The sequence below is a fragment of the Cydia pomonella genome, chromosome 5 (assembly GCF_033807575.1).
Source record: "Cydia pomonella isolate Wapato2018A chromosome 5, ilCydPomo1, whole genome shotgun sequence".
Classification (NCBI taxonomy): Eukaryota; Metazoa; Arthropoda; class Insecta; order Lepidoptera; family Tortricidae; genus Cydia; species Cydia pomonella.
The window spans coordinates 15417400-15442120 of record NC_084707.1 but is presented as its reverse complement, the minus strand read 5'-3'; the positions used below and the strand labels follow the sequence as shown (position 1 = coordinate 15442120).

The 24721-nt window shown below is 35.3% G+C and overlaps 1 protein-coding gene across 2 annotated transcripts in view; it reads right to left on the bottom strand.

The window, feature by feature from the left end:
- Window positions 1-23475, bottom strand: part of LOC133517823 (probable nuclear hormone receptor HR38) — a 29346-nt gene extending 5871 nt beyond the window's left edge. The window contains exon 1 of one of the 2 annotated variants that reach the window (XM_061851259.1): window positions 23232-23475. In XM_061851259.1, the coding sequence (XP_061707243.1) occupies window positions 23232-23346 (115 nt within the window). In that variant the 5' untranslated portion in view covers window positions 23347-23475. The other variant, XM_061851260.1, reaches the window with a different exon arrangement.
- Window positions 23476-24721: the final 1246 nt, after the last annotated feature.

Here is a 24721-nt window from a genome sequence, read left to right as displayed (position 1 = left end):
TATCGTTTTATACTCGTAGTATCAAATAATACAGTCACTTTATATATTAGCGATTGCGTCAAATCCGGTAGTTCTGATTTTTTGCAGACTTGTTTATGATGTTGGCTCAATCAATAATCCAAGTCGACTGCCGAAGGCAACTTTATCAAAAATAGTAACTATTAGATTTACAGAGACAATTCTAATCTCGTATTGTAGCAATTGTAGTCTACTTTAAAAACGCGCTGTGAAGGTACTATCAAAAATTAGTCCTTTACGGCTATAATCGCCCAAAAAAGCGGCCAAGTGCGAGTCGGACTCGCCCATGAAGGGTTGCATACCATTTATATTTATGTATTAAAAAAAACTACTTATTATAGTCTGTTCTTTTATTCCGTAGACTAAAATAACAACCACAAATGTCAAACGCAGAAATAATGTGACCAGCTTAAAACAAATAATGCTGATCTTTGATTTCGGTTTGTGAATAACCGATAAATATTAAATTAACTTTAGATCAAAAATAAACAATTAATGAAATCTACATGATAGGAAGTAAATAATAAATAAAATCTACTCACTACTAAACCACTCAAACATTTAAAAATTGCATTATGAGCTTTGAGGTGACTGTTAATCTTACAATAAAATCGCTTTTAAATATTAGAAATATTGTGTTTAGACCTGGATACATACTTTCTAAATGCCTCAAAATGGTGTTACAGGCCTATATAAGTAACTCCCAATAGTTTATTTTCGGTTAGTACCACATCACTATTTATAAGACATAAAAAACCAGCAACACATGAAATGTCATTTTAGTCTACGGGATAAAAAAATAGATTATAGATCTCATTCAAACCAATTTTCGGTGGAAGTTTGTATGGTAATGTATATCAAATATTTTGTTTAGGTTTATCATTCTGTTATTTTAGAAGTTACAGGGGGGGGGGGACACATTTTACCACTTTGGAAGTGTCTCTCGCGCAAACTATTCAGTTTAGAAAAAAATGATATTAGAAACCTCAATGAAATTTTTGAAGACCTATCCATAGATACCCCACTCGTATGGGCTTGACGAAAAAAAAAATTTTGAGTTTCAGTTCTAAGTATGGGGAACCCCCAAAATTTATTGTTTTTTTTCTCTATTTTTATGTGAAAATCTTAAGGCGGTTCATAGAATACATCTACTTACCAAGTTTGAACGGTATAGTTCTTATAGTTTGGTAAAAAAGTGGCTGTGACATAAATGGACAAACAGACGGACATGACGAATCTATAATTCCGTTTTTTGCCATTTGGCTACGGAACCTTAGTAAAAACAAACGATTCGTGATTTTTTGATTTTTGACAAAGTTACGTTCGAGGTCGCAAACTTGGATTATTCATTAAGCCTACATCACAAGCCTGCAAAAAATGCGAACTACCGGATTTGACGCAAACGGACCCCGTCACTAAAGGCGACGAAGTTACTGGGTTATAAGGGTTACGTATACAATTGTCCCTTACAATTTGGCTACGTCCGTCTGTCTATCTGTGTTGGCTCGCGGCTTAGTTCAGTGACCGTAAGTGATAGCAACAGGATAATGTAGTCTCCATTTTCCTCCCTGGCATTGACATCATGGAAAATATTTTTAAGTAGAACATTTTTTGTATATTCACCATATCTAGATTTTTTTTAACTTTTATAAATATTAGAAGAGACAGAAGTTTAAAAAAAAATGTATGGAATTTGTTTCATGCTTTTAATAACTACGTTTGTATGGCGAAGCGGTCGTCCCCTTTCGTCTTAAGTTCCCATCATACGGCGGCTAAACATATTCTACGAATTGATTTCGACGACGTGGTAAAATAATATCTACTAAAAACGTTCAAGCCTATGTTGAGTGTTTTTGTTTAAATGTATGTTTACGGAAATAATGAGAAATAAATTATACTTCTATGGGAAATTATTTTAACACATTCGCCGCTGAGCTACTGTCATAACGCTACGTCGTAACTGATAACCTCGATTTTCCGGTACTTAGCGGAAATGCTTCGTAGAGGCAAACCCGAGCACGACACGATGCGTTGTCGTTTTGCCCCTACGAAGAATTTCCTCTACATACCGGGAAAACTATGTTATCGGCTACGACGCAGCGCTACGACCGTAGCTCAGCGGTGAATGTGTTAAGCATGATCGGTTAAGCCGAGCGGAGCGTAAGTACAAAATTATTACCTTTACTGTAAAAGTTGGGTAAGTGTCGCTAATAAGTAGTAGGTACTCGTAATAGGTACCCTTTTGCTTAATAGATACCTATCATATAACGTCTTTTGTTTGAATTTTATTCTCAACGTAAAGCTACCGAACGCTCTAGTAGGTATGCGTGTTTCGTTCCAATACGCACTTGCCGTTACTTGAGACAAACACTGAACCTTAATTTTTAGGGTTCCATAGTAAATTAGAAAATCTTATAGTTTATAAATAAAATATTTTCTGAAATAATCGATCCGAAAATCAAAAAAGCATCTGAGTTGCTAAACTTCAAATTCAAACTTAGATAAATCCAACGGTCAGATTTTGGAATTTTTTAATTAAGAAAAGGTAATAAGTAGAGTAGATATTTCCTAAAAGGGTCTAATCTACTTTAGATTTATTCGAGTTCCTAGTTAGGCGACAAATTTTTCCTCCTCTTTTAAATCTGTATATTGTGACGAATAGTCAACTACGGAACCTTACATTGAGCATGGGATCTTTAGTTTCATAAAAAGAAGGTCCTACTGGCAAGTCAAATGAAAATCTTTAATTTAAAGTTATTTAAAACAAAATATTAAGACCAAATCGACAGTGTTCGTTTATTAAATATGAATGATAGTTAAAATGCCTACTCGATTTGTTTCATTTACGTTCAAATTAGTTAAAAAAAGAAGCGAAAATTCATTTCATTGTATATATTTTGGAATGTTTGTGTGATTACTGAATAATGTTAAATTATTTGATTCTATTTCAGTCTGATGCACTTATATCTGGCAAGCCAACTTTGTTTTTACCTACTAACGGAGTTGGCTTGCCAGAGCAATATATGTATATCAAGATCAGTAATAATGATAGACAATGGATATAGACAAGGTTTAAAATAAAAGTTCTGAGTTGGTTCACAGTATTTTAGCGGAGTCTTTTTGACCGGTAATGTATCTTGGAACATTTTTTAAGAGGGAAATATACCACGTATTCGTCAATACAAAAAGAGAAAACGTGTTTCCACTTCTAAATATTTTCGATTCTCCACGATTTTTTAGTATGTTATTGACACAATGAAAAACTAGGTTTGTAGGTATTCCTTTTTTTTTAAACTTGCAACACAAAAAGATTTTTTTTAAAGCTAAACCTAGAATATATAATGCTGAAGAAGTGCTGAAGAGATCGACATCAAAATCAAAGTGATTTGTTAAGATTTAGTAAGTGGAAACAAAAAACAAAATAATCTTCCCTCTTAATTGTATGTTGTAAGTTCATAGTTTCCTGCTACCCAAAGGTTGTCTGGAAGAGATCACTTCTTAGCGATAAGACCGCCTGTTGTTACCTAACTTTTACGTGTTTTTTCATTTCCTGTCTATTTTTAACTGTTTTTTTTTTTTTTTTTTTTTTTTTTTCTATTTATTATTTAGGGACTTAAATCAGTTACATGATTATGCCAGCCCCATCGTACCTTATTCTAGTATTCTTACATGTCTAGTTACGGGACTTGTACCTTTTAAAATAGTCTAGTACATATAAAAATATCTTTTTAGCCTCTTCTGATGTCGGTACAGCTAAGATGCTCTGAAAAGCACCTATATCCAATCTATTTACCTTAAGGGCAATTAGTAACGCTTGTCTATCGTTTTCATTCCGTGCACATTCCGTCAAAATATGTTGCACATCTTCCATGGAACCGCAAACTTCGCAATTTGGGGATGGTTCTTTTCTCATCAAGTAAGCAAACTTTTTTGACGGAATATGCCCGGAACGCACTCTTAAACCAATCTTAAGTAACTGTCTATTTAAATTACTGTTAGTAAACCAAGGAATATGAGGAGGTTCCGATTGCATCGTCTTGTACCACACTCCCTTTTCTTTGGAACGTTCATCAAAGTGTTCTTTCCAGACATAATGAGTTTTTCTTTTATACTTAAGTAGTTTCTCAGTGAAGTCTGGAAAAATATACACACCCGCGCCTTTTGTACATGCGTCTTTTGCTAGGGTATCGGCCTCCTCATTACCTCTTAACCCTATGTGTGAGGGGACCCACTGCAATTTCAATGTCATGTCAGTGGGTATCGTATTTAATTTATGCAACACAGTGTAAGCTAACGCTGTGCCTCTGTATCCAGAGGCGCAGCGAGCTATGTGCTGCAACGCGCTTTTGCTATCCGTAAATATGACGACATTTTTCAGTTTTAAGTTACACGCATAAGACACGGCTTCTGAAATTGCAAATAGTTCCGCTGACATAATACATATCTCTGATGCTATCTTATATGTACTATTGACGTTATTCTTAGGATCATGGTATGCGGCCCCTGTACTACTTACGTCTTTAGATCCGTCTGTATATATTTTGTGCCAACCACTATATTTCTCATTTAATTCACATAAAACAACGTTTTTCAAGTCCCGGAAATCGTACGTTTGCTTGGAGCGATCAACTAAGTCTAAATTACTAGCTATAATATCTTTTGTATTTATATTTGACACCCATGTATTTAAAGTGAACATTTTAAGAGGGTTTGATGCAGATACTGTTTCAGATTTAATATCATTGTAAATTAATGCTAAAAGGGGCTTTTTTTTTCTATTCCAATATCTATTTTGAATTGACAAATTAAGTGATTTTAAAAGCTCTAAAGTTGTGTTATTTAAGAAGGAAAGGCACTTTAAACTATATTTGGTAGCTAAAAATTTTCTGCGCAAGTACAAGGGTTGCATACCTAGTTCAGTCTCCATCACATGTATTGGTGTCGTTCGTATGAATCCTCCAATTATTCTTAATGCCTGATTTTGTAGCCTATCTAATTTTTCTACATGAGATTTAGCACTACAATCATAAATAAAGCACGCATAATCAAGCCTACTTCTAATTAGTGCTATACAGGGCGTCCCACGGCGATGCCACATGGAGGGAAAGTACCTTAAATATCATAGATAGCATATTTTGCTGAAAGAAGACTTCATTTTATTTTTAAAACTTAGTTAAATTGCATTCATACTTTTTTAATTTTTTTTGAAAAAAAAATGTATGGAAAAAAAATATCGCGTCATTGGAGGAAAAGTACCTTAATTTTTGTAAATGAACATCTTACTGAAAGAAGACATTATTTCGATTTAAAAAAACAAGTTGAATTGCATTTTAAATAATTTCATGGTTAAACCGGGAATCGAACCCGCTACACGAGAAAAAAAAATACCTTGTAGCTTTGTCATACCGATCGAAAGGCTTCAATGTGAGAATTATTTTTTTGCCAATTAACATAGTGTTGGAAACAAAAGGAAGACCATTATTTTTTTCATTTGATGTGAAATTTTGATTAGAATAATGACATTCCCGTATGGGCATACAACTAATCTTTCATTTTAAAGTACCTATTACTAATGAATCAGGACCCACTTGAGAAGTACGCATCATTTCCTTATTATAATTGTAGTGCATGATAAAATGATAAAGAGATAAGTAATAAGTAGGAACGTACCTGTTTGTATGCAATCAATTGAGTTTGTGTGCATAATGTTCTGCCGTATGCGTAAACGACAACGAGCGTATTTTAATTCTTGCTTAATGTGTTTAAATTCCGTGTTTCGTGTCATTAAATTAAATAAATCTGTTAAAATAAGTGTCAATTATTGTTTAAACATGTTTTAAAATTACTGACTAGGCAGAAAAACAAGTATCTTAAACTATGATCAGGTGTTGAAAGTAAAAAAAAAAAGTTTAAAAAGTTTGTTGGCGGGAATTGACTATTTTATTTAGTTATTTCGCTTTACGAGGATTTTGTTACGACGGTATTGTATTAAATAACCATGGCGTATCAAAATAATGTTGATTTAATGGAAGCATACTTTTTGAACCACAAAAACATAACATTAGCCTTAAATTGGCACCGTGAAAGATATCCTGATAGAAATACACCATCTCGATTTATTATGAAACGGTTGGTGGATAATTTGACAAATTTGGGACGTTTCGATCATCTATTACCACAACCACGGCACCAAATGTTAAACACTGACGATGAGCTCGACATTTTGATATACTTTGAGGCAAATCCTAAATGTTCAGTGAGGGAAGGTGAAGCAGAAACCGGATTTTCGAAAAGCAAAATACACCGTGTACTGAAAAAATACAAATTTAAAAGTTACGTTGAAGGGCGATTAGTACAAAAATTGCAACCGGGTGATCCTGGTAGACGATTGATTTTCTGCCGAGAAATCGAGAGGCTCATTCTAGAGAATCAAGATTTTCTTAATAATATTATCTGGTCTGACGAAACAAACTTCAGCAATAATGGTATGTACAACAGACATAATAACCGCATCTGGTGCAGGGAGAATCCCTTACGTATCCGCGAGACTAACAATCAAGTGCGTTTTTCCTTCAACTGTTGGTGTGGTATTGTAAACAACCGGGTCCTCTTAGTACATTTTTACGAAGGGCATCTAAATACGGATAGGTATTTAGAAATACTTGAGATTTTAAGAATTGAGATAAATAATCTTCCGTTGGCAGAACGACAAAACATTATTTTTCAGCAAGATGGGGCTCCGGCTCATAACAGTCACAGAACAAGGGATTATCTCAATGAACACTTTACTTCCTGGATCGGAACAAATGGAGAAACTAGATGGCCGCCGAGATCCCCAGATCTAACCCCGTTAGATTTTTTTTTATGGGGTTATGTAAAAAATGTAGTTTACAAGAACCAGTATGAAAATGTCCACGAGCTACAAGCAGAACTTAGACGTATTATTTTAAATATCCACCACACCATAATTAAAAAATCGACAGGGAGTGAAATAATGAAAAGAGTGAGACTTTGTATTGAACAGGATGGAAAACATTTTGAGCATTTGATAAATTGATTTAATTTTGTATTAAAAATATTAAAATGCATGGCATTTTTATTTCGTTATTTAGCAAAAAAGTAATTCTCACATTGAAGCCTTTCGATCGATATGACAAAGCTACAGGGTATTTTTTTTTCTCGTGTAGAGGGTTCGATTCCCGGTTTAACCATGAAATTATTTAAAATGCAATTCAACTTGTTTTTTTAAATCGAAATAATGTCTTCTTTCAGTAAGATGTTCATTTACAAAAATTAGGTAAGGTACTTTTCCTCCAATGACGCGATATTTTTTTTCCATACATTTTTTTTTCAAAAAAAATTAAAAAAGTATGAATGCAATTTAACTAAGTTTTAAAAATAAAATGAAGTCTTCTTTCAGCAAAATATGCTATCTATGATATTTAAGGTACTTTCCCTCCATGTGGCATCGCCGTGGGACGTCCTGTATACAGTCTCCTTAGATGCGTGGGGTGTACTCCCCACGACGGCCCCGCTAAAACTTTAAGTATGTTTAGGTGCTTAGACACTTTAGCCCTTGTCTCATTTATGTGGATATTGAAAAGTAGCGATTTATCTAACCAGAATCCTAAGTATTTGACTTTTACTACTGAACTGATTGCTTCATTCTTATATGTCAAATCTATGTGTGGTGTTCGGTGCCCTCGGTGAAATAGACAACTCTTTGTTTTATCGTGAGAAATCTCTAAACCTAGGTTTTCTAAGATAGCCCCAATTTTATTAAGTGCTACTTGCAAATACATGATATTTTCACTTAAGTTATACGACTTGTTATATATCACTAAATCATCTGCGTACTGCGATAATATTACATTTTCAGTATATTGGGCTATTTTATGCGTGACGAGATTGAACAATATTGGAGACATTGGATCGCCTTGGGCTAGACCCCTACTACAGCGTCTAGTTATATCATGCATGCCTCTTATTTTCACTTTTCTATTACTAAGAAACTCCCATAAATATTTACAATATTTTGATCCCACAGATAAGTCATCTAATGTTGTTACGATTCTTTCTATTAACACATTATTGTAGGCATTATCTATATCAAGAAAGCAGGCGAGGGTTGGCATTTTCTCAGCGAATCCGATTTGTATATAAGTAATGAGACGGACTAAGGCATCGATACAGGACTGTCCCCTTCTAAAGCCTGTAACAGATTCTGCTAGAATTTTATGTTTTTCGGTGTACCATTCTAATCTCTTCGTTAGCATAGCATGGAAGATTTTACAGATGCAAGATATTAAGGATATGGGACGCAATTTGACCTCCATGTTATTTTGATGTCCCTGTTTGGGGATAGGTATCACTTGTATATTGCACCATTGCTCCGGAATATAAGCGTTAATAAACATACGGTTATATAACATCAATAAATATCTTTTAGCGCAGATGGGTAGGTTAAATATCATAGAGTAGGTTACATTATCTTCTCCGGGCGCAGTATCTTTCTTTTTTAAACAACAAATTAGTTCATGAAAATCAAACTCTTTTTCTAACAATTCATTATTTGACTTAAACGTGGGTTTGGGACGCATCACGAAATCTGGAGTTAAACTGCAAAGTAACTCGTTTTTTTTCTCGTCAGACACTGTAAAAGTATTACTTCTGGAACATTTTGCCCAACGCATTTTTTGCCATACTTCTGACGCAGTGGTAGACTGCCTAAATCGGTACAAAACTTGTGCCAACACTTATTTTTTGCCCGCCTAATTAGTGTTTTACTTTCTAAGTTAACTTTTTCAAATATATTTAGGTTTTGTGGTGTAGGGTTTCTACGAAATAGTTTTAACGCTAACCGTCTCTGTGCAACAATTTTAGATAATTCGGTGGACCAATAGGGTTTCGGCGTAAATTGCTGAGTGGGGTCGTTACTTATTTTAATTTGGGGTATATATTTGTTGGCCGACTCATTTACAAGTTCTAAGAATGTATTGTACATACCTTGTATGTCCTCGTTTTCCGTTAACCGTGTTGTTAATTGTTCCTCAATGTATAATCTGTATGCCATCCAGTCAGCTTTTTTAAAATTACGTCTAGAAGTATATGTTCGCGCCCTATTAAACTTTAAAGAGTATTTAATTATCAAATGATCGCTACCTAAATTTTCGTTTGTAACTTTCCACGTAAAATAAATAGCTATGTCAGTGGATACAAAGGTTACGTCCGGCGATGATTCTTGTAATGTAACATTGACTAATTTAATTCTCGTAGGATTGCCATCGTTCAACGGAATGTAGCCGTGTTCAAGCGCTGAATCGGCCAATTGTCTACCTCTGTTGTCGTTTTTGTAGGACCAGCTAGTGTGGTGACCATTTAGGTCTCCGGCTATCAATGACAGTTTCGGAAATTTTGAGAAAATACCATCCCAATCGCTCTGCGTAGTGTGTACCGACGAAGGACAATATATTGACAGTATATTTTCTAGATACTTACAATTTGTAATCTTCACATGCAAAATTTCAATCTGTGAATTATTGGTAATAAATGTACTGGTACTTGAATATGATTGAATGGACTTATGTACTATAATAGCTACGCCTCCATAACCATCGTCTCTGTCACAGCGAAATACGTTGTAACCGCTAAAGGTCAGCTCCAATTCAGGCTCCAACCAGGTTTCACTTATTATTGCAATATGAACTTTTTCTTGATTTAAAATTGCTTCAAATTGTAATCGTTTCGGTCGAACACTTTGTGCATTCCATTGTACAATATTTAATATGAGCTCCTTATCCATTGAAAAGACTAGAAACTATACAATTCAAAAACTCATTATTTGACAGAAAATGTAAAACAAACATTTTAATGGCATCCATAACCAGTTTCAAACCTTCCTTTACCTTTTCCTCTAATGATGTTTGTGACATATAAATATTTTTAACCTTTCTGAGGAATAGAACCCATGATAACGAATCTATATTTTCTTTCCTATTTTCTTGACGTGGAGTGTTATTTTCTTTCGTGTTACTTTTTCCCCTTGTAGCTGTTTTGTCTAATTCGACTTTTGGTTCACATCCACTTGGTTCTAATAAAGTTGGCCTCGTAGGCTTTTTTTTTTGTTGTTGTTTAGTATCAGGTTGTCTTCGGTTCTTTGTTTTATTCTTTTCCGGTTCATCCCCATCGTGTTCCATTTCTGAGTCTGTATTGGTTCTGTTCCCGTTATTTATAAGAGCGTCACTGTATTTTGTGGATGGAGAATGGGATGTTCCTGGTACCTGAATTTGATCGGCTATGAATTCGGCTTTGTTCTCGGGAGTTTTCTTTGAATGAGTCTCATCCTGGTTTAGTATGGTCTGTAATGCTATACGATATGAGCAATTTTTCTCTGTCATAATTGTGCGAATTGATTTTTCTTTGAGATATGCCGGACATTGTTTATCAAGTGCCATATGACCTCCTTTACAGTTGACGCATACGTAGACTTTGGTCTCACAGTTGACATGATCACCCCCACATTTGGGGCATACTTTCTTTTTGTTTGAGCACAATCTCGTTACATGACCGAATTTCCAACAAACCGAACATTGGGTGACAGGAAAGTAATTTAACTCCACTTTTATCCCATATCCATATGCATATACACGTGTTGGCAAGGTAGGTGACATAAAACACAATCTTACAGTTTCGCTGTCCACCCAAGTACCGTTTTCGTTTAGGCGTTTTAGTCTTCTTGCTGACACTATTTTGTGTTCGCACTCAAAAGTATTCTTTATTTCCTCCTCTGTGACGTCTAATTCTATTTGTCTAATTACACCATACGTGAAGTTTAACTCGCTCGTTAGCTGGCACCTATATCCGGAATCATTAAATTTAGTTGATTTTACAAGTTGTTCAGCGCTCTCTTTATCATTAAATCTTATCAATACCTTGAACGAATTTTTATATGTAATTTTTTGAATATTCTGTATTCCTTCCGATCTCAGTAATTTTGCCAAACCGACTTGTTTAGGCAATTCATCTTTAGACGTAAGACAGACCTCGCAAGTTTTGTCGGTGGATTCTATATTGTCTTGCCGTACAGGTTGTCTTTAAATATATGATATACATTAGTTACATTACCATGGAAACTTCCACCGAAAATTGGTTTGAACGAGATCTAGTAAGTAGTTTTTTTTAATACGTCATAAAATTAAAAAAAAAATATTGCTGTAAAACAGGATAATTTCTATGATAGTCTGAAAATAGCGGCCTTACGAAGAAAATAAATCCTTTTCACACAAGTCATACTTCACAAGAACAAAGTGTGCAGTGCGTTTAAATTACTTATTATTTTTTAACTAATAACAGTGAAATACGCGCGAAATATATCTATTAATTTAAGCAGTTACAAGTAAAAATATGAACAAGTTTTATAAAATAATAGAAATATCTTTTTTACTGTGTAACTGTTATGTTGTAGTAAGTTTTAGTAGAATACCGGTGCTATGAGTGCTACGACATCTTTTAAGCATCGACAGCATTTGATAGCATTGGGGGCAACGTTAGTATTGAAAGGCAGCTCCCTCCGCTCAGTGATGGGGGTACCTTGCCTCGTCGTAATACCCACGAGGGAACATAGATGGCGCTACGATTACATTAAAGTTACTGTATTGATTAAAACACTTGCACATACCTCATAAAGAATCTATACTTCAGTATGCTTGTATTAGTGCCCTAACTTACATCTGCTATACATGTAGTGTGTTTGCGAAAACGTTGCCGCATGACGCAGATGACGTCTGCAAGCAGTAGTGACGAACACATGCGTCATGCATTAGCTATCTCACTACAGTAAATTCCGCAATTTCAAAGCAATAACGATTACTCGTATTTGTAGCAGGAAAGATTTCGAGCTAGTCATGAATGTTGCATTCCTTTAACTGCGAATACCTTATTTAGCTCTTTCGGCACAATTGCGGTAAAGCAATGTATAATAGGGTAATGCGGTGTTAAAAACTACCGTCTGAAAACAATAAGAAGTATTTGAATATAACATTCAGTGTTAAGTTATGAGTGTTGTGACTTAACGATAGAAGGAGGTTTTAGTGTTTGATTAATAAATTCTTGCCACTAGGTGAACACCTACTAGCAATGGCATACGTAGATGTGCTCTCTGTTAGAATCACGCGCGACCACCTCGGAGAATCGAAAGCTAATAAATATTTTATATTAAACTCTTATACGTTCTGAGAAACAATCGGGCTCTTATATTATTGGACGCCCGATTCCGATTTTTATTTCTTGTGATTGAAACTGTTATGGATTTGGTCTATCCGCCGTTAAATGTGACATTTCTGGACCAGACTCTAGGACTAAAGAGAGAAAGGAGGATAAATCCACAGATATCACAATCTCACTTCTACGTATTGCTGCATCCCTGTCTTAAGTTACAAAATTAGGAATATGGGTACAGCTCTCAATAGTACTAGGTACTGATATTAATTTTTTTTTTTTTTGCATGTAAGACAATTATATTACAATAAAATAAGTTAATTAAAGCTATACATACAATTTACATTTATACTATGTAGATACATAAATAATAAAAAAAAAAAAACATTAAAATTGACTATAAACTAAACAGGAGTAAAAGTAAACAAAAAGAAAGACACAAATACAAAAATTAATCAAACAACCCGTCCCGAGCCCTCCCAGACGCAAAGGTGCCCATCACGCTCGCCGCGTTGCCACGCTGAATCGCGATAGACAGCCTCTGTATCAGGAATGACCCGGAACGAGGATCATGACCCCTCTCCCTCAACCGCCGCCTCAATTCGCCCAAGAAAATTTTGGCCTCGGCACACCAACACCCGGACGTCTCTACCGCTAACGGGACAAACATATATCTCGACAGCAGCGCCGAGTACTTATCGCGCTTTCGGAGTGCCGCAAATTCAGCCGCCGCTCCTGCCGTCCGGACAGTCCGGCCAATGTGCGAGGCGGCAAAAGTGCTGACACAAGTGGCATCCCAGAGAAGACACTTACCCCTTTCCCATGGTACAAGAGTCAGCCCGTCAGGTCTTTTGCCATCGTACCGGCTCAGTCCTGGAGGCTCCATCAAGCACGGCACATTTGCTGACAAAAGTGCTCTCCTTACACTTATATTAAATAGATATGAAATCATAGTTAAGTCAGCATTCCGTGGCTCCTCCTAATTTATCCATTGCACTCAACTTATCACGCAACATAAAACAAAAAAAAAAACAGATATATGTATCATCTTCAAAAGGTCATAAGAGGTCAGCAAAAACCGATTAAGAAATATAAGACGGCCTTCGATAAAAAGGATTAGCTTAAACACATAATAGGCTCGAGTCCGCCGGTATGCCGTTAAGTTATTAAAGGTATCTTTTTACATTTAAGTATATCTTTTCGCTGGATATATGAATGGCTATTGTTAAGGCAATTTTGTTTAGTGTAAAATGATTGAAGGAGGATTATCAGCTGTGGGGCGACACGTGGGCGGGCGGCGTGGGGGGCGCGCGGCGTGACGTCATACCGTCGAACGTCACACCCCCTTTAGCGCTGCCGTATTTACGTAGACTTTCCCTCGTTTTCACGTGCGGTAAGGAAACCCATACCGGCTTACCTATAAAAAAACTATAGCACAACGGCTATGTCGAGTCAATAGCTTGTGGTATGTCTGTCGTCAGAGTTTTACGTCCTTTAGAAAGTTGTTTTGTCTATTATTGGCAGACTTTCCCAAACACTATTAGTGTGACTCTTTCTCATCATAATAGATGCTAACGATTGAGTACCATATATTGTATATATATATATATATATATATATATATATATTTTGTTTTAAATTTATATATATCACAACAAATTACACAAAGAAATTAAAACTAAGATACACCACTGAAACTGGTTAGAAAAGATTATGCGTGGTGCAAATGCATCACTCCGCTCAACTGCATGCTTAGTGTGTAGTAAATAAGTACAATTAAGGAAGATGTACTTGTATAGGTAAAAAAACGTCGTATAATTCCGCTAAAGCCTTAGTCCTTACAACGAAACTGAAATCTAAATTGGCTTATTTTTTTACTGTCAAACATTAGGTAATAAAAGGTGTCATGGTGCTACAAAACATATTTTAGTTGTTAATTCGTGGTTTCAATTAATTAGTTGTTGATTATAAATGTACCTTTGTAAATTAGTAGTTTTGATTATAATTTTGACCATAAATTTATCGTTTTAAATCCTTTTTGTACGATGGTGAGTTATTAATATTGTTAGATATTTTAGTGTTGCGTCGACAAGGCGTCAAGTGTGTCGACGATTGACTGATTGCATTGACTATAGTTCTATCCAGAATTAGAAACAGTAAACTGACAGCAGTTTGAATAATGAATCATAAATTTTGAATGGTTTAGGTATTTATATTTATTTCTATACCTCAAAAGGTGAATCAACATTTTTGATTGTCACGTGTTGGTTTTGCCATGGTTTCGCTCTCCTCTGGGAGTCCTGGGCCAGGCTCTTTAAACATGAATGTCCAACGGCTCTATTAGCTAAGTCAGTCGAACATGGTAGAACATTTCTTCCAAGAAAGTAAGCTATTATTTTACCCTGGCTGACGGGATAGAATAACAAGAAATAGTTGATCCACCCAAAAATATGGTTGAGAAGGTATAATGGAGGCACGTAAATAAAAGTAACATTATTAGGGAATAAAAAGTATAAGATTTATACGCGGTGATATCATCAAATACAAGTTCCCAACCACCAATTAACTATCTATCTAGCATCACGTTCAAATTAACAACGAAAAAAGTTAGGATTTTCCAACGTGCAGTCGAGTGTTGAACTCGAGAACTTGAATAGGGGAGTGGTTGCCGTGACGTCAGAGGCGCGTAACGATCGCCGCGGTTACTGTAATAGAGCGGTAGTTTCAGGAGGCCCCTCGGGTCGCTTGTCGTAAAATTGACACTGCTTGGACTTGTTTACCGCCCGGAGAACTTTAACCGATAAAAAATCGTGCATTCATCATAAACCATAATTGACTTCGGGACCTCACAAATTCCGATTTTCCGGACTACAATGAATACGCTCACCCAATGAGGCTAACAGATGCATTTTATCCTCCATAATAAAAACATTCTAAAGCAAGCATTCTGATGAGTTTCGATAAACTACTTACATTAAATCAATGGTGAGAACTCCTATTGAATGAAAAAATATATATATCAACTTTAACGAAATAAGTACTTTTGCTGGAAATCAAAGTATAGTAAACACCCCTATAATGGAATGGGCACCAGTAATGGGATGGTATAGACAAATCCTGTAAACCAAGTATTTACCATCAGTTTTTAATCGCTGGCAACATTTTACCATAAACAAGAGCCAAAGAGATGCTTAAGTTTAATTTTTCATTGATATTTGTTATTTTGGAAATGAATTACATTACATACATTCCATGACTGGAGCAAAAAACCACAATTTTAATTGGTTAACAATATTGAAACCAATTGCAGTAGCTTTCATTAAATACATAGAAAACATAAAGGATGCGTAAAGCGGTAGAGATTTTACAGGTGTCGGTGAAATATCAAAAACACTCCCAATTTTCTCTTAAATGTTCCATGATTGGTGCCGTTAACATATGCACATTAAAAAAATGATGTTAATAACTCTTTGTTGATTTTTAACTCACAAGGAAAGGTACCCAACTGTCCGGTTCCGATTTGATTTATATTTATATATGTTATAGAGTAGCCTAAAATAACAGACACGTATTTTTTTTAGCTGCCCAAACTCAACCTATTGGGAGAAATTGTTCTCCAAAGTACTAAATCGTCTAACTCCTATTTTAGGAAAACTTGAGTTTAAGCAGATATAACAAAACACGTGTACATTATTTTTTCCTGTTCTCAAACATATACTCAAACAAGCCATTAACTAGCAAGTTGCTTGAGCATTACTTTCTATAGGTGTTAGAAGATTTAGTAACTTTTTAGTACTTTGGAGGACAATTTCTCCCAATATGTTGAGTTTGGGCAGCTAAAAAAAAATACGTGTCCGTTATTTTAGACTACTCTTTAACATATATAAATATAAATCAAATCGGAACCGGACAGTTACTCCTTGTCAGTGTCACAATCAAAGAGCATATAATCACTACGTTTTAGTCACAATTTTGAGCTTGTTATATTAGAATCAAACAAATATATTTCTGCAGCTAACTGTAGGTAGGTACTTAAGACCACTTAACCGCGAATCGAACATCGCGGATAGTCAAAATATAGTTATTTATTTACGTGGTGTCTAGGCTGTTTCACGAATTTAGCTACATATGTAGGTAGCGGGTCGGCAAAGCAAGGGCGTCCTTGAAATGGAACGCCACGGGCGGATCGATGTGTGACGTAACAGCGCGTGACGTCACAGGCGCTCGATGCAGAGGCCGAGGCCGCCAGTGTCGGGTGCGCCCCCGCCACCCTTCGATCACACGAAACAATACTGAATGGACACTTCTCGTCCCGCGCTAGATTTCTAACCTTACTTATGTTTTGGAGACGTCGCTTGGATGGAATTGTCGATACCTAGGTACCTATTCAAATATGTATATAATAGTGATTTGTTTAATTTATTTTGAGAAAAAAAAATTTAACCACTTACTCCCAAGTAAGCTAAGTTAGGCTTGGATCTAAGCGCCATTTGTTTATTATATTTTACAAAGACGAATAAGCAGTCAGATACAACGTGGTTGACTACACGAATATTTGTATAAGTAACTCTACCGGTATTCGAACCTGGGACCGCTTTCTTTATTAGCACGAGTGTATTCTAAAACGGTCATGTATTTCTTTACGAGAGATAAACTAGTTTCTCCAGTGCTTTGTTCAAACGTAACCGAAATCATAATATCCGAAGAACTAGTAGTCAGACCCGTAAAAGTATTCTTGAAGCTTGGATTTCATAAACATTCTTTATTTGTGCTGATGGATGCTTTTCTCATTTGTGCACGTTTGGATTTCCAACATCGCATTTGGATGAAGGAGTAGTGTCTGATAAAACACTTATCAGAAAATAACAAAAATCTTGACAGTGCTTTGATTTTCCTTAAATCTTGTTACCTACAATACACAAACCGCGCTTTCGTGATCGGTTGTTTTCGATACATTCTTTACTTGGCAAGTTGCGGAGTGTTAGCCTTCCTTGCCACCCCGCTCGGTCGTTTCACGCCGCCTTAGTATTTTTAGACCGTGACGTAATCGAGCCGCTTCTATTACGGCAGACGGCTGTAAAATGAAGGCCTAAATGAAGAAAAAGAGTGGAAGATTAGGAAAAAAATAGCACATACACTAACTTTATATTAAGAAGAAAAATCTGTGGTAAATTTTCCATACCAACTTTCTCTGGATTTTGGCCCTAGTTGAATATTTTTTTTATACGAGTTTTATATTTTTAGTACCTGTGTTGTTTTGCTTTTTTTGTTCTTATTATACAGACGCCTAGCATACAAAATCGGTAAAAAGACCCGCAAAAATCAAAACAGTCAGAGGTCAGACACAGATAATTTCTTTCACATGCCGTTTCCAAAATTTTGCTACGATTGGTTAAGTAAATACGTATGTTTATTTTTATTTTTAATATTTGTTACCTGAGATTCTTATGACAAGATCCATGAGGAATCAAGACAACGTAGGCATACCATTTCTTGTACTTTCAACAAAAAATCAAGCATTGAAATTGCAAAATTAGCAATCAAAAAAGTGCCATTTGATGAACCGCTGACGAACAGTTGAACACCAAAACGGAATTCCTCAACTACGCGAATTGCCAAACGTTCTTGATGAAACTCCTGAAAGGTTTATTTATAGCGTCTTTATAGTTTAATTTTACAAATTAAGCGTTTGCATTTAAGCAGTGATTTTTGATGAAATATTGATGAATTTTAGAATTGCAACTCTTTATGAACGTCAAGTTTTTTACATCTTTGGAGTAATTGTAATTGTTATGAAATGCTATTGCATGGTCACAATGATTTTATAGCATTAAAAGCATATTCTAAGTATAGGCATAGAATCCATAGTATTCAATTATTAATCTTATATTTAGCTTAATAAATAATCACTTTGAAAATCATGTTGAAAATGCTTGGTTTATTAACGAGAATACAAAAAACGCTGCCTTATAGTCTATAAGATTTAACTTGTTCCCTCTATTTCTCATAGATTCCAGGTCCAACAGAACTGTATTGTACGTAATGGAGATGGGACTAAAAACAAAACATATTTTTTCAAATCGGTTCTGGAATGACTTAGGAAAATTCATAATAATGATGATAAAACATTCAACCTAATTGAGAACTTCCTCCGTTTAACGTAGTAATAAAGTCTATGCCGTGAATTTAAATCGAAAGCTCTAATTTATCTCAACATTGTATGCCTGCTGCATATGTTAACGGCACCAATCATGGGACATTTAAGAGGAAACTTGGAGTGTTTCTAATATGTCACCGACACCTGTAAAATGTTTACCGCTTTATGCGTTAAACAACTTTTAATGTCCTATTCGTTCCTTGTTTTCTATGTATTTAATGAAAGTTACTGAAATTTGTTTTAATATTATTGACAAATTAACACAATTTTTTTTGCTCCTGTCATGGGATGTATGGCGCCATTAATTTTCAAACTAACAAATATCAATGACAAAATAAACTTAAGCGTTTCAAATACTTGCATTTGCCATCAAATACTTGTTTAACAGGCTTTGTCTATACCATCTCATTACTGGTGCCAGTCCCATCATATTCATCATGTTCACTAGTTTTTTTAAACTATGTACTTATAGATTACTTAGATTATTTATCTATATTTTTATAAAATTCCCAAACGGTAATGCACCTTTAGTCTTATAATATCTCTTCGAGTATACAATTAAACAGCTTTGAAAAATTTAGGCGCGTGCCAATTAAACATTCAGAAGATTTACAAGTAGCACGCACTAGCACTAGCCGCTTTCAAGGCTGACTGTAAAGATGCCACTATACTGTGGTATACGCAGATGCTTTTCAGATGGAATGCTAAGAAACAGCTTGCAGTGCAAAATAGAATTTTAATTACAATGGGATATTTATGAAAAGTTAATCGCAGATAGAGCCGAACCCAGCTAACTTGGCGGCGATTTTTATATCACAGACTGTGCAAGTGTTATTTAAAATGTAATAATTGCTATCTAAATTGCTGCCGCATTACACTTTTTTATTAATATCAAATAGAGTTGGTCAAGACAGTTATTAATAAGTAACGTTGATATGTTTTAGTAGACCGTACATACCGGTATTAATATTAACTTCATTTCAGAGATAATCAATAATTTATTTTTATGTTATAAGGCCCTTATGAGCGTATACACTTGCCTTAGGGCCTATTTACATATTGATTAGTGTTTAGTACGAGTTGATACATTTACTACTAAAACGAAGTACTATCTCTAATGAATGATGTTGGAAATGACATGAATATGTCACAGTTTACAATTGTTTGGTTGAATTAAATGTAATGCCCGTGTTACAAAAGCGCTATATGCGACATTTAATTACTTATGGTTTTTTATTTAATTATTTGAATCATAAGAAGATTACAAAAAGCCTTAAACTACTAATTAATTAACTATGCCATTTAGTTTTCTTAAACGTGTTCTCATACCCCGGAGTTTACGGAATTCAATAAAAACACGGTGTATGATAGTATATTTATAATAAATATTAAAACCTTACTGTTCGCTAATAATAAATACAAAACTTATTTCTGTATGCACTATATCAGACACAAGCTTAATAAATAAGGTAAGTGTAGGTAGTGTTTTATTCTGACTGCTTGAGATATTTTTGAAGTTCGATCGATATTAAATAAAAATATTTACAAACCTGCTAAAATTTGAGACAAAAAGTTATGGAAACAATGTTTACTGGCATCTATGTTTTTTCGACAGGTAACATTTTAAAATCTCGAGAGGCTAAGGTGGTTTTACTTCACGAGTTGTAAGTTGTAATTACAATTGCCGCGAAAACGGTGACGTCAAAAGTATAATGACTGGGATCTAGCGATCCTTGGCGTATGACGCGTCCCCGTGAGGTGGTTGCGAGATGGGAACTCTCAGCGTGACGCGAGCAGGCTGTGGCGCGGGCCGCGCGGGACGCGGTCGTGACGCGCCCGGGGTTGCGGGGCGTGACGTCAGTCCAGCTGGTGATAGCGTGCCTTATCATTGTCTACCATTAATAAGTACTTTTATCAAACTTTTTTGGGCAGATCAACACAAATTATAGGAAATTGACTTGATGAATATGTAGTTTTAATAATGTCTCATTTACATTTTTGACCAGCACGAAACTAGACTTTACCAAATTAATTTCAAGGCGCCTAGCTATAAACGTACAATTAAATAATACATTAATCTACTGCAGATAACTTAATCGAGCAACAAAACTGCATAATTGATCAATCGAATATTGCTATACCGGCCCCGCTAAAACCGTAACGATCAAAAAATAAAGTAGTGGCTACTTGTATGTTTTAGCAGAAGATTGAGATCACGCATAATATTGACGGCAATTTGCACTCGCATCTCGGCAGGTGCAGCCGGTTGCGACAACGATTGGGCAAGGCTGAGAGGCCGACAGGGTCCCACTATAATGTACGGGCATTATTATACAGCCGGCGGTCTTCCTTCGCGCGTCAACCATCAGCAAACCCCGTTATCAATGTTGCAACTCATTGAGAATAAGGGTGGGCAAAATACGTACCCTAAATACGCCTTTATATGGTACATAACAGCGCGAATTAATTAGCATTATATCATAATTTCACTATAACTTGTCACATATATCATGACCGTTTAGTAATTTAATGTGAAAGTTTTAGTACCTATAATTTTCATAATAAATAAAAAAAATCGGCGTAGTTGATTTCGAGTGACTGGAGGGTATATTAAGATTTGTATTTTACTATAAAAATTATTTTTACGCAACTTATTTACGGTGAACAGTGAATTCAATGGAAATCTATCTCTCGGTTAAAATATTATTTTAATATTTTACTTGGGTGAAGTTGGGTACCTACTGTGAATTCAGGGTTCCCTACGCCAACTAGTTATGTCAACCTTTATTTTCCATGAATAATTGCAACATTGATGACGGGGTTTGACCATAAGAATGCGGTCCTGTCTAGAGAAACGCCATAAACCTAGATTGTAACCACACACGCTGTCGAAGCTAAGTAATTACCTGAACAGTACGTGTTAAACAATAAGCTGCTTCGTAACTAAGTTGAATGCATATTGAGTATGTGATGTTATGATTCTTGCGACACGCGGTCAGCGGGCACTATAGCATAATGTATGCCAGAGGCGGTGGATCTCCGACCGGTCCCGCTGGGTGCTGTCGAAATGTTCTTAGATTTCATCACGGCTTGTTTGCTTTAAAATATTGTTGTTATAAGCAAATGTATTACAAAAAAGTGTAACATTCTTTTTTTAATGTAGGCACTCGTAGCTGTACATTTTATAGGTAGCTAATATAAATTATTGAATACTACGAATATTAAACAATCTCTATGAACTACCACAAATTTATATACATATTAAATACCCTGTTTCAATGGTATTTTATAAATACTACTGTTGGCTTTTTTGTTGGATTAAAATCGTACAAGTATATAAATAAAATGGTCAAGAATTCTAATAGTAAAGATTGCAAAAGAATACTACTAGTTAGTAATACTAAATTCAGATTAAATATATTGAGAAAACAGCATTGTAAATTTAACGCTGTTATTATAATTTTAAATTCCTGAACTGGTTATAATGTTATCTATGCGAAAATGCTAAATAAGTAGTTTGCAAAGTTAGCGATCGCACCATTAACACAGATTATACATACAAGCTTTCGGTCACGAGTATTTTTGGTATACTTATTAGGTAAGTTATGATTAATTATATTACCGAAACACACTAACAATGTATAACAGATTGATGGAAAATATGGAGCAGCAGGTGTAATTTGTTTATAAGTACTTATATCATTGAAAATATTTTAAATTATGGTAAGTACCTATGTACTTGTATATACAAATTTGGGCAAATAGGAACTTAATTTTATTGATTGTTTCTCAAATATATACCCATATACCGTATTAAACCATTTAGTATTTATCCAAACCATTTAAATTATTTAATTTATTAATTCAGCTATCGTTTTTGTTGTACTTTTTATATTTTTTGTATATTCAAATTGCACAAAAAAATGTTTAAAGTGTTTTTGGATTACGGCGGCAGTGACCTGACTAGGTAAATATAAGTAATTTCATTCTATTATACTACTAATATAATCGCACTATGTACTTTTTATTTATTTATTTAGTTCAGTTTTATTATATTTAAGCATGGACTTATTTATTTTTAAAGTCTTCATAGGTACCAAAAATAAAATAAAGTCAAGATCGTAAAATTAAACTAGATCACTCAGGCTTAATAATAAAAGCGACTTTTCATCATTTCAAATACGCACCGTGATCAACTACAATCAGTCCGGTTGACCTCATCATGTTTTCAAATATAAGTAAGTAGAAACTTAGATTTAGGCATGTAATCATTTCTAATCAAAAAGTAGTAGGTATGTACGGCATAAGTAACTATATCAAAGGAAAATATTGTACCTATGGATTTGGTTACTTGGTTTTTTATTAAGATCATTTTGTAACTTAACTAATACATGGAAATACTTATGAAACTTACGACTATCTCAATTTTTGTTGGTAGGTATATTAATTAAGGTTCGTGGAAGATTTCTTCATATTGTAAAGGAACAACTTAACTAAACTATCGGATTTTTTGATGTATGACTGTAGGAATTAAATATATTTGAAAGGAAAACAAAATCCTGAATTTATTAAAAATAAAGGTTATAAATTGGCAAATTAATAAAAACTTAAATTATAAATTAAAATAATATAAAAAACATAAAAGGGGGTACGTACGTGTGTTTTGGAATTGTCTAAGGGCACAGTGTTTGCTGGAGGGCGTCAGCAGCGCACTTCGCATTCTAGCCGATGGCCATCATCACGACAGTTCCACACAGAGTCTACTACACCCAGAGGTTCTACACAACGAAAGCGAAAATAAACACAGAAGTGGAGGGACGCGGTGGTGGTGGGCGCTGACCTGGCGCAGGCTTGTCGCCGTGGCGGTCGCGGTCGGGGTCCAGAGCGGCGCGCGGCTCCAGGGTCAGGCCGAAGCACGCGCCAGACAATCCCAGCTCGCTCAGCAGGATCCTCATGCGGCCGGGCACATCCCACTCACTGCACGCGCACTCACTCACTCGGTCAGTCTATCGGAAGTATGCGAATCGCAAGAGGGCGCGCGGAGGTACGCGCTGGCGAACGGGCGGTGCGTTACTGAGGCCGCCGCCGCCGAGGCTGGCGGCTATATCGCGCCGTCTGACGTCACGGCTGGGACGTCACGGCTGCGACGTCACTAACGGTACCTCCCACGGGCCGCCCGCCGCCGCGCCGCCCGCCCGAGCCTGCGCTAACGGCACCGCGTGTGGACCGGAGCTTTCAGAGGCCCGCCGCCCGCTCCCGCACCCGCACTCGCTTTCCACGGCCAGCCGCACGCCTTCTGCTATTTTCACGAGGATTTCATTACACATATTCATGTTATAACCTACATTAATGCCATTTTAGTGTAGGTAGTACTTAATAAATAGGCAATTAGAGGTTTCCCGACTGCGTTATATATATTTTTATAATTTAAGAAAAAATAATACTACTGGAACAATCTAGTATTTTTTTATGTCTAAAAGTAGAATTGCTTTTATTTAGATTTTTGTTTAATAAATGTAATTAAAGGTTGTAATATTTGTAATTCCCGACATTTATTTGTATAGGTACTCGTACATTAGAAAATACATGAACGAACAGCATGAAAAATGCCATTAGAGCCCCCAACCATAGACTGAATCTATCTAAATCTGAGTCTAATTCAGATTCAGATTTATTTACTATGATTATGATTTATATATTATGATTTATTATGATTTATTTATATGATTGCATCACAAATTAATTAATAATCTTCGTTCTGATCGTCAAAAATAACTATTATCGTCAATTTTGATATATCGTTTAGTTATCGATCTTTTCAATCTCTTTCCAAGATCTTAAGCATCTCTTAATCATTCTTCGAATCGGGCCCAATGTTAATATTTTATTTGCCTTAATCAGTTTCATAAATCCAGATAGCTTCATTGCAATAATTATAAAATGGATATTTTCACCTGAAAAGGATCGTCAAGCCAGAATTTACACAAAAGCAAAGATAAAATATTATTGAAAATAAATTCAATGAGAAACAACAACAATCTCATAAATACAAAATTAAATCATACTTTTAGGTCAAAATATTTACTTATTGAATATAATGGCTTGTCCGCAATAAGTTTCTCAATCGTCGCTTGAAAGTCGTATCGGATATTTCCGTCCTTATTTCTATTCATTTATAATTTCGTTACAGGAATTTAAATGACAATAAATTAAAGGTAAGTTTGTTACCTAAGATGACATTGTCGAATGTGTTCACGTTAGGCATAAATAAACACTAATTATTCATTTTAGCTGTAACTGTAAGGTTTTGTCGATTCCTTTAACTAACGG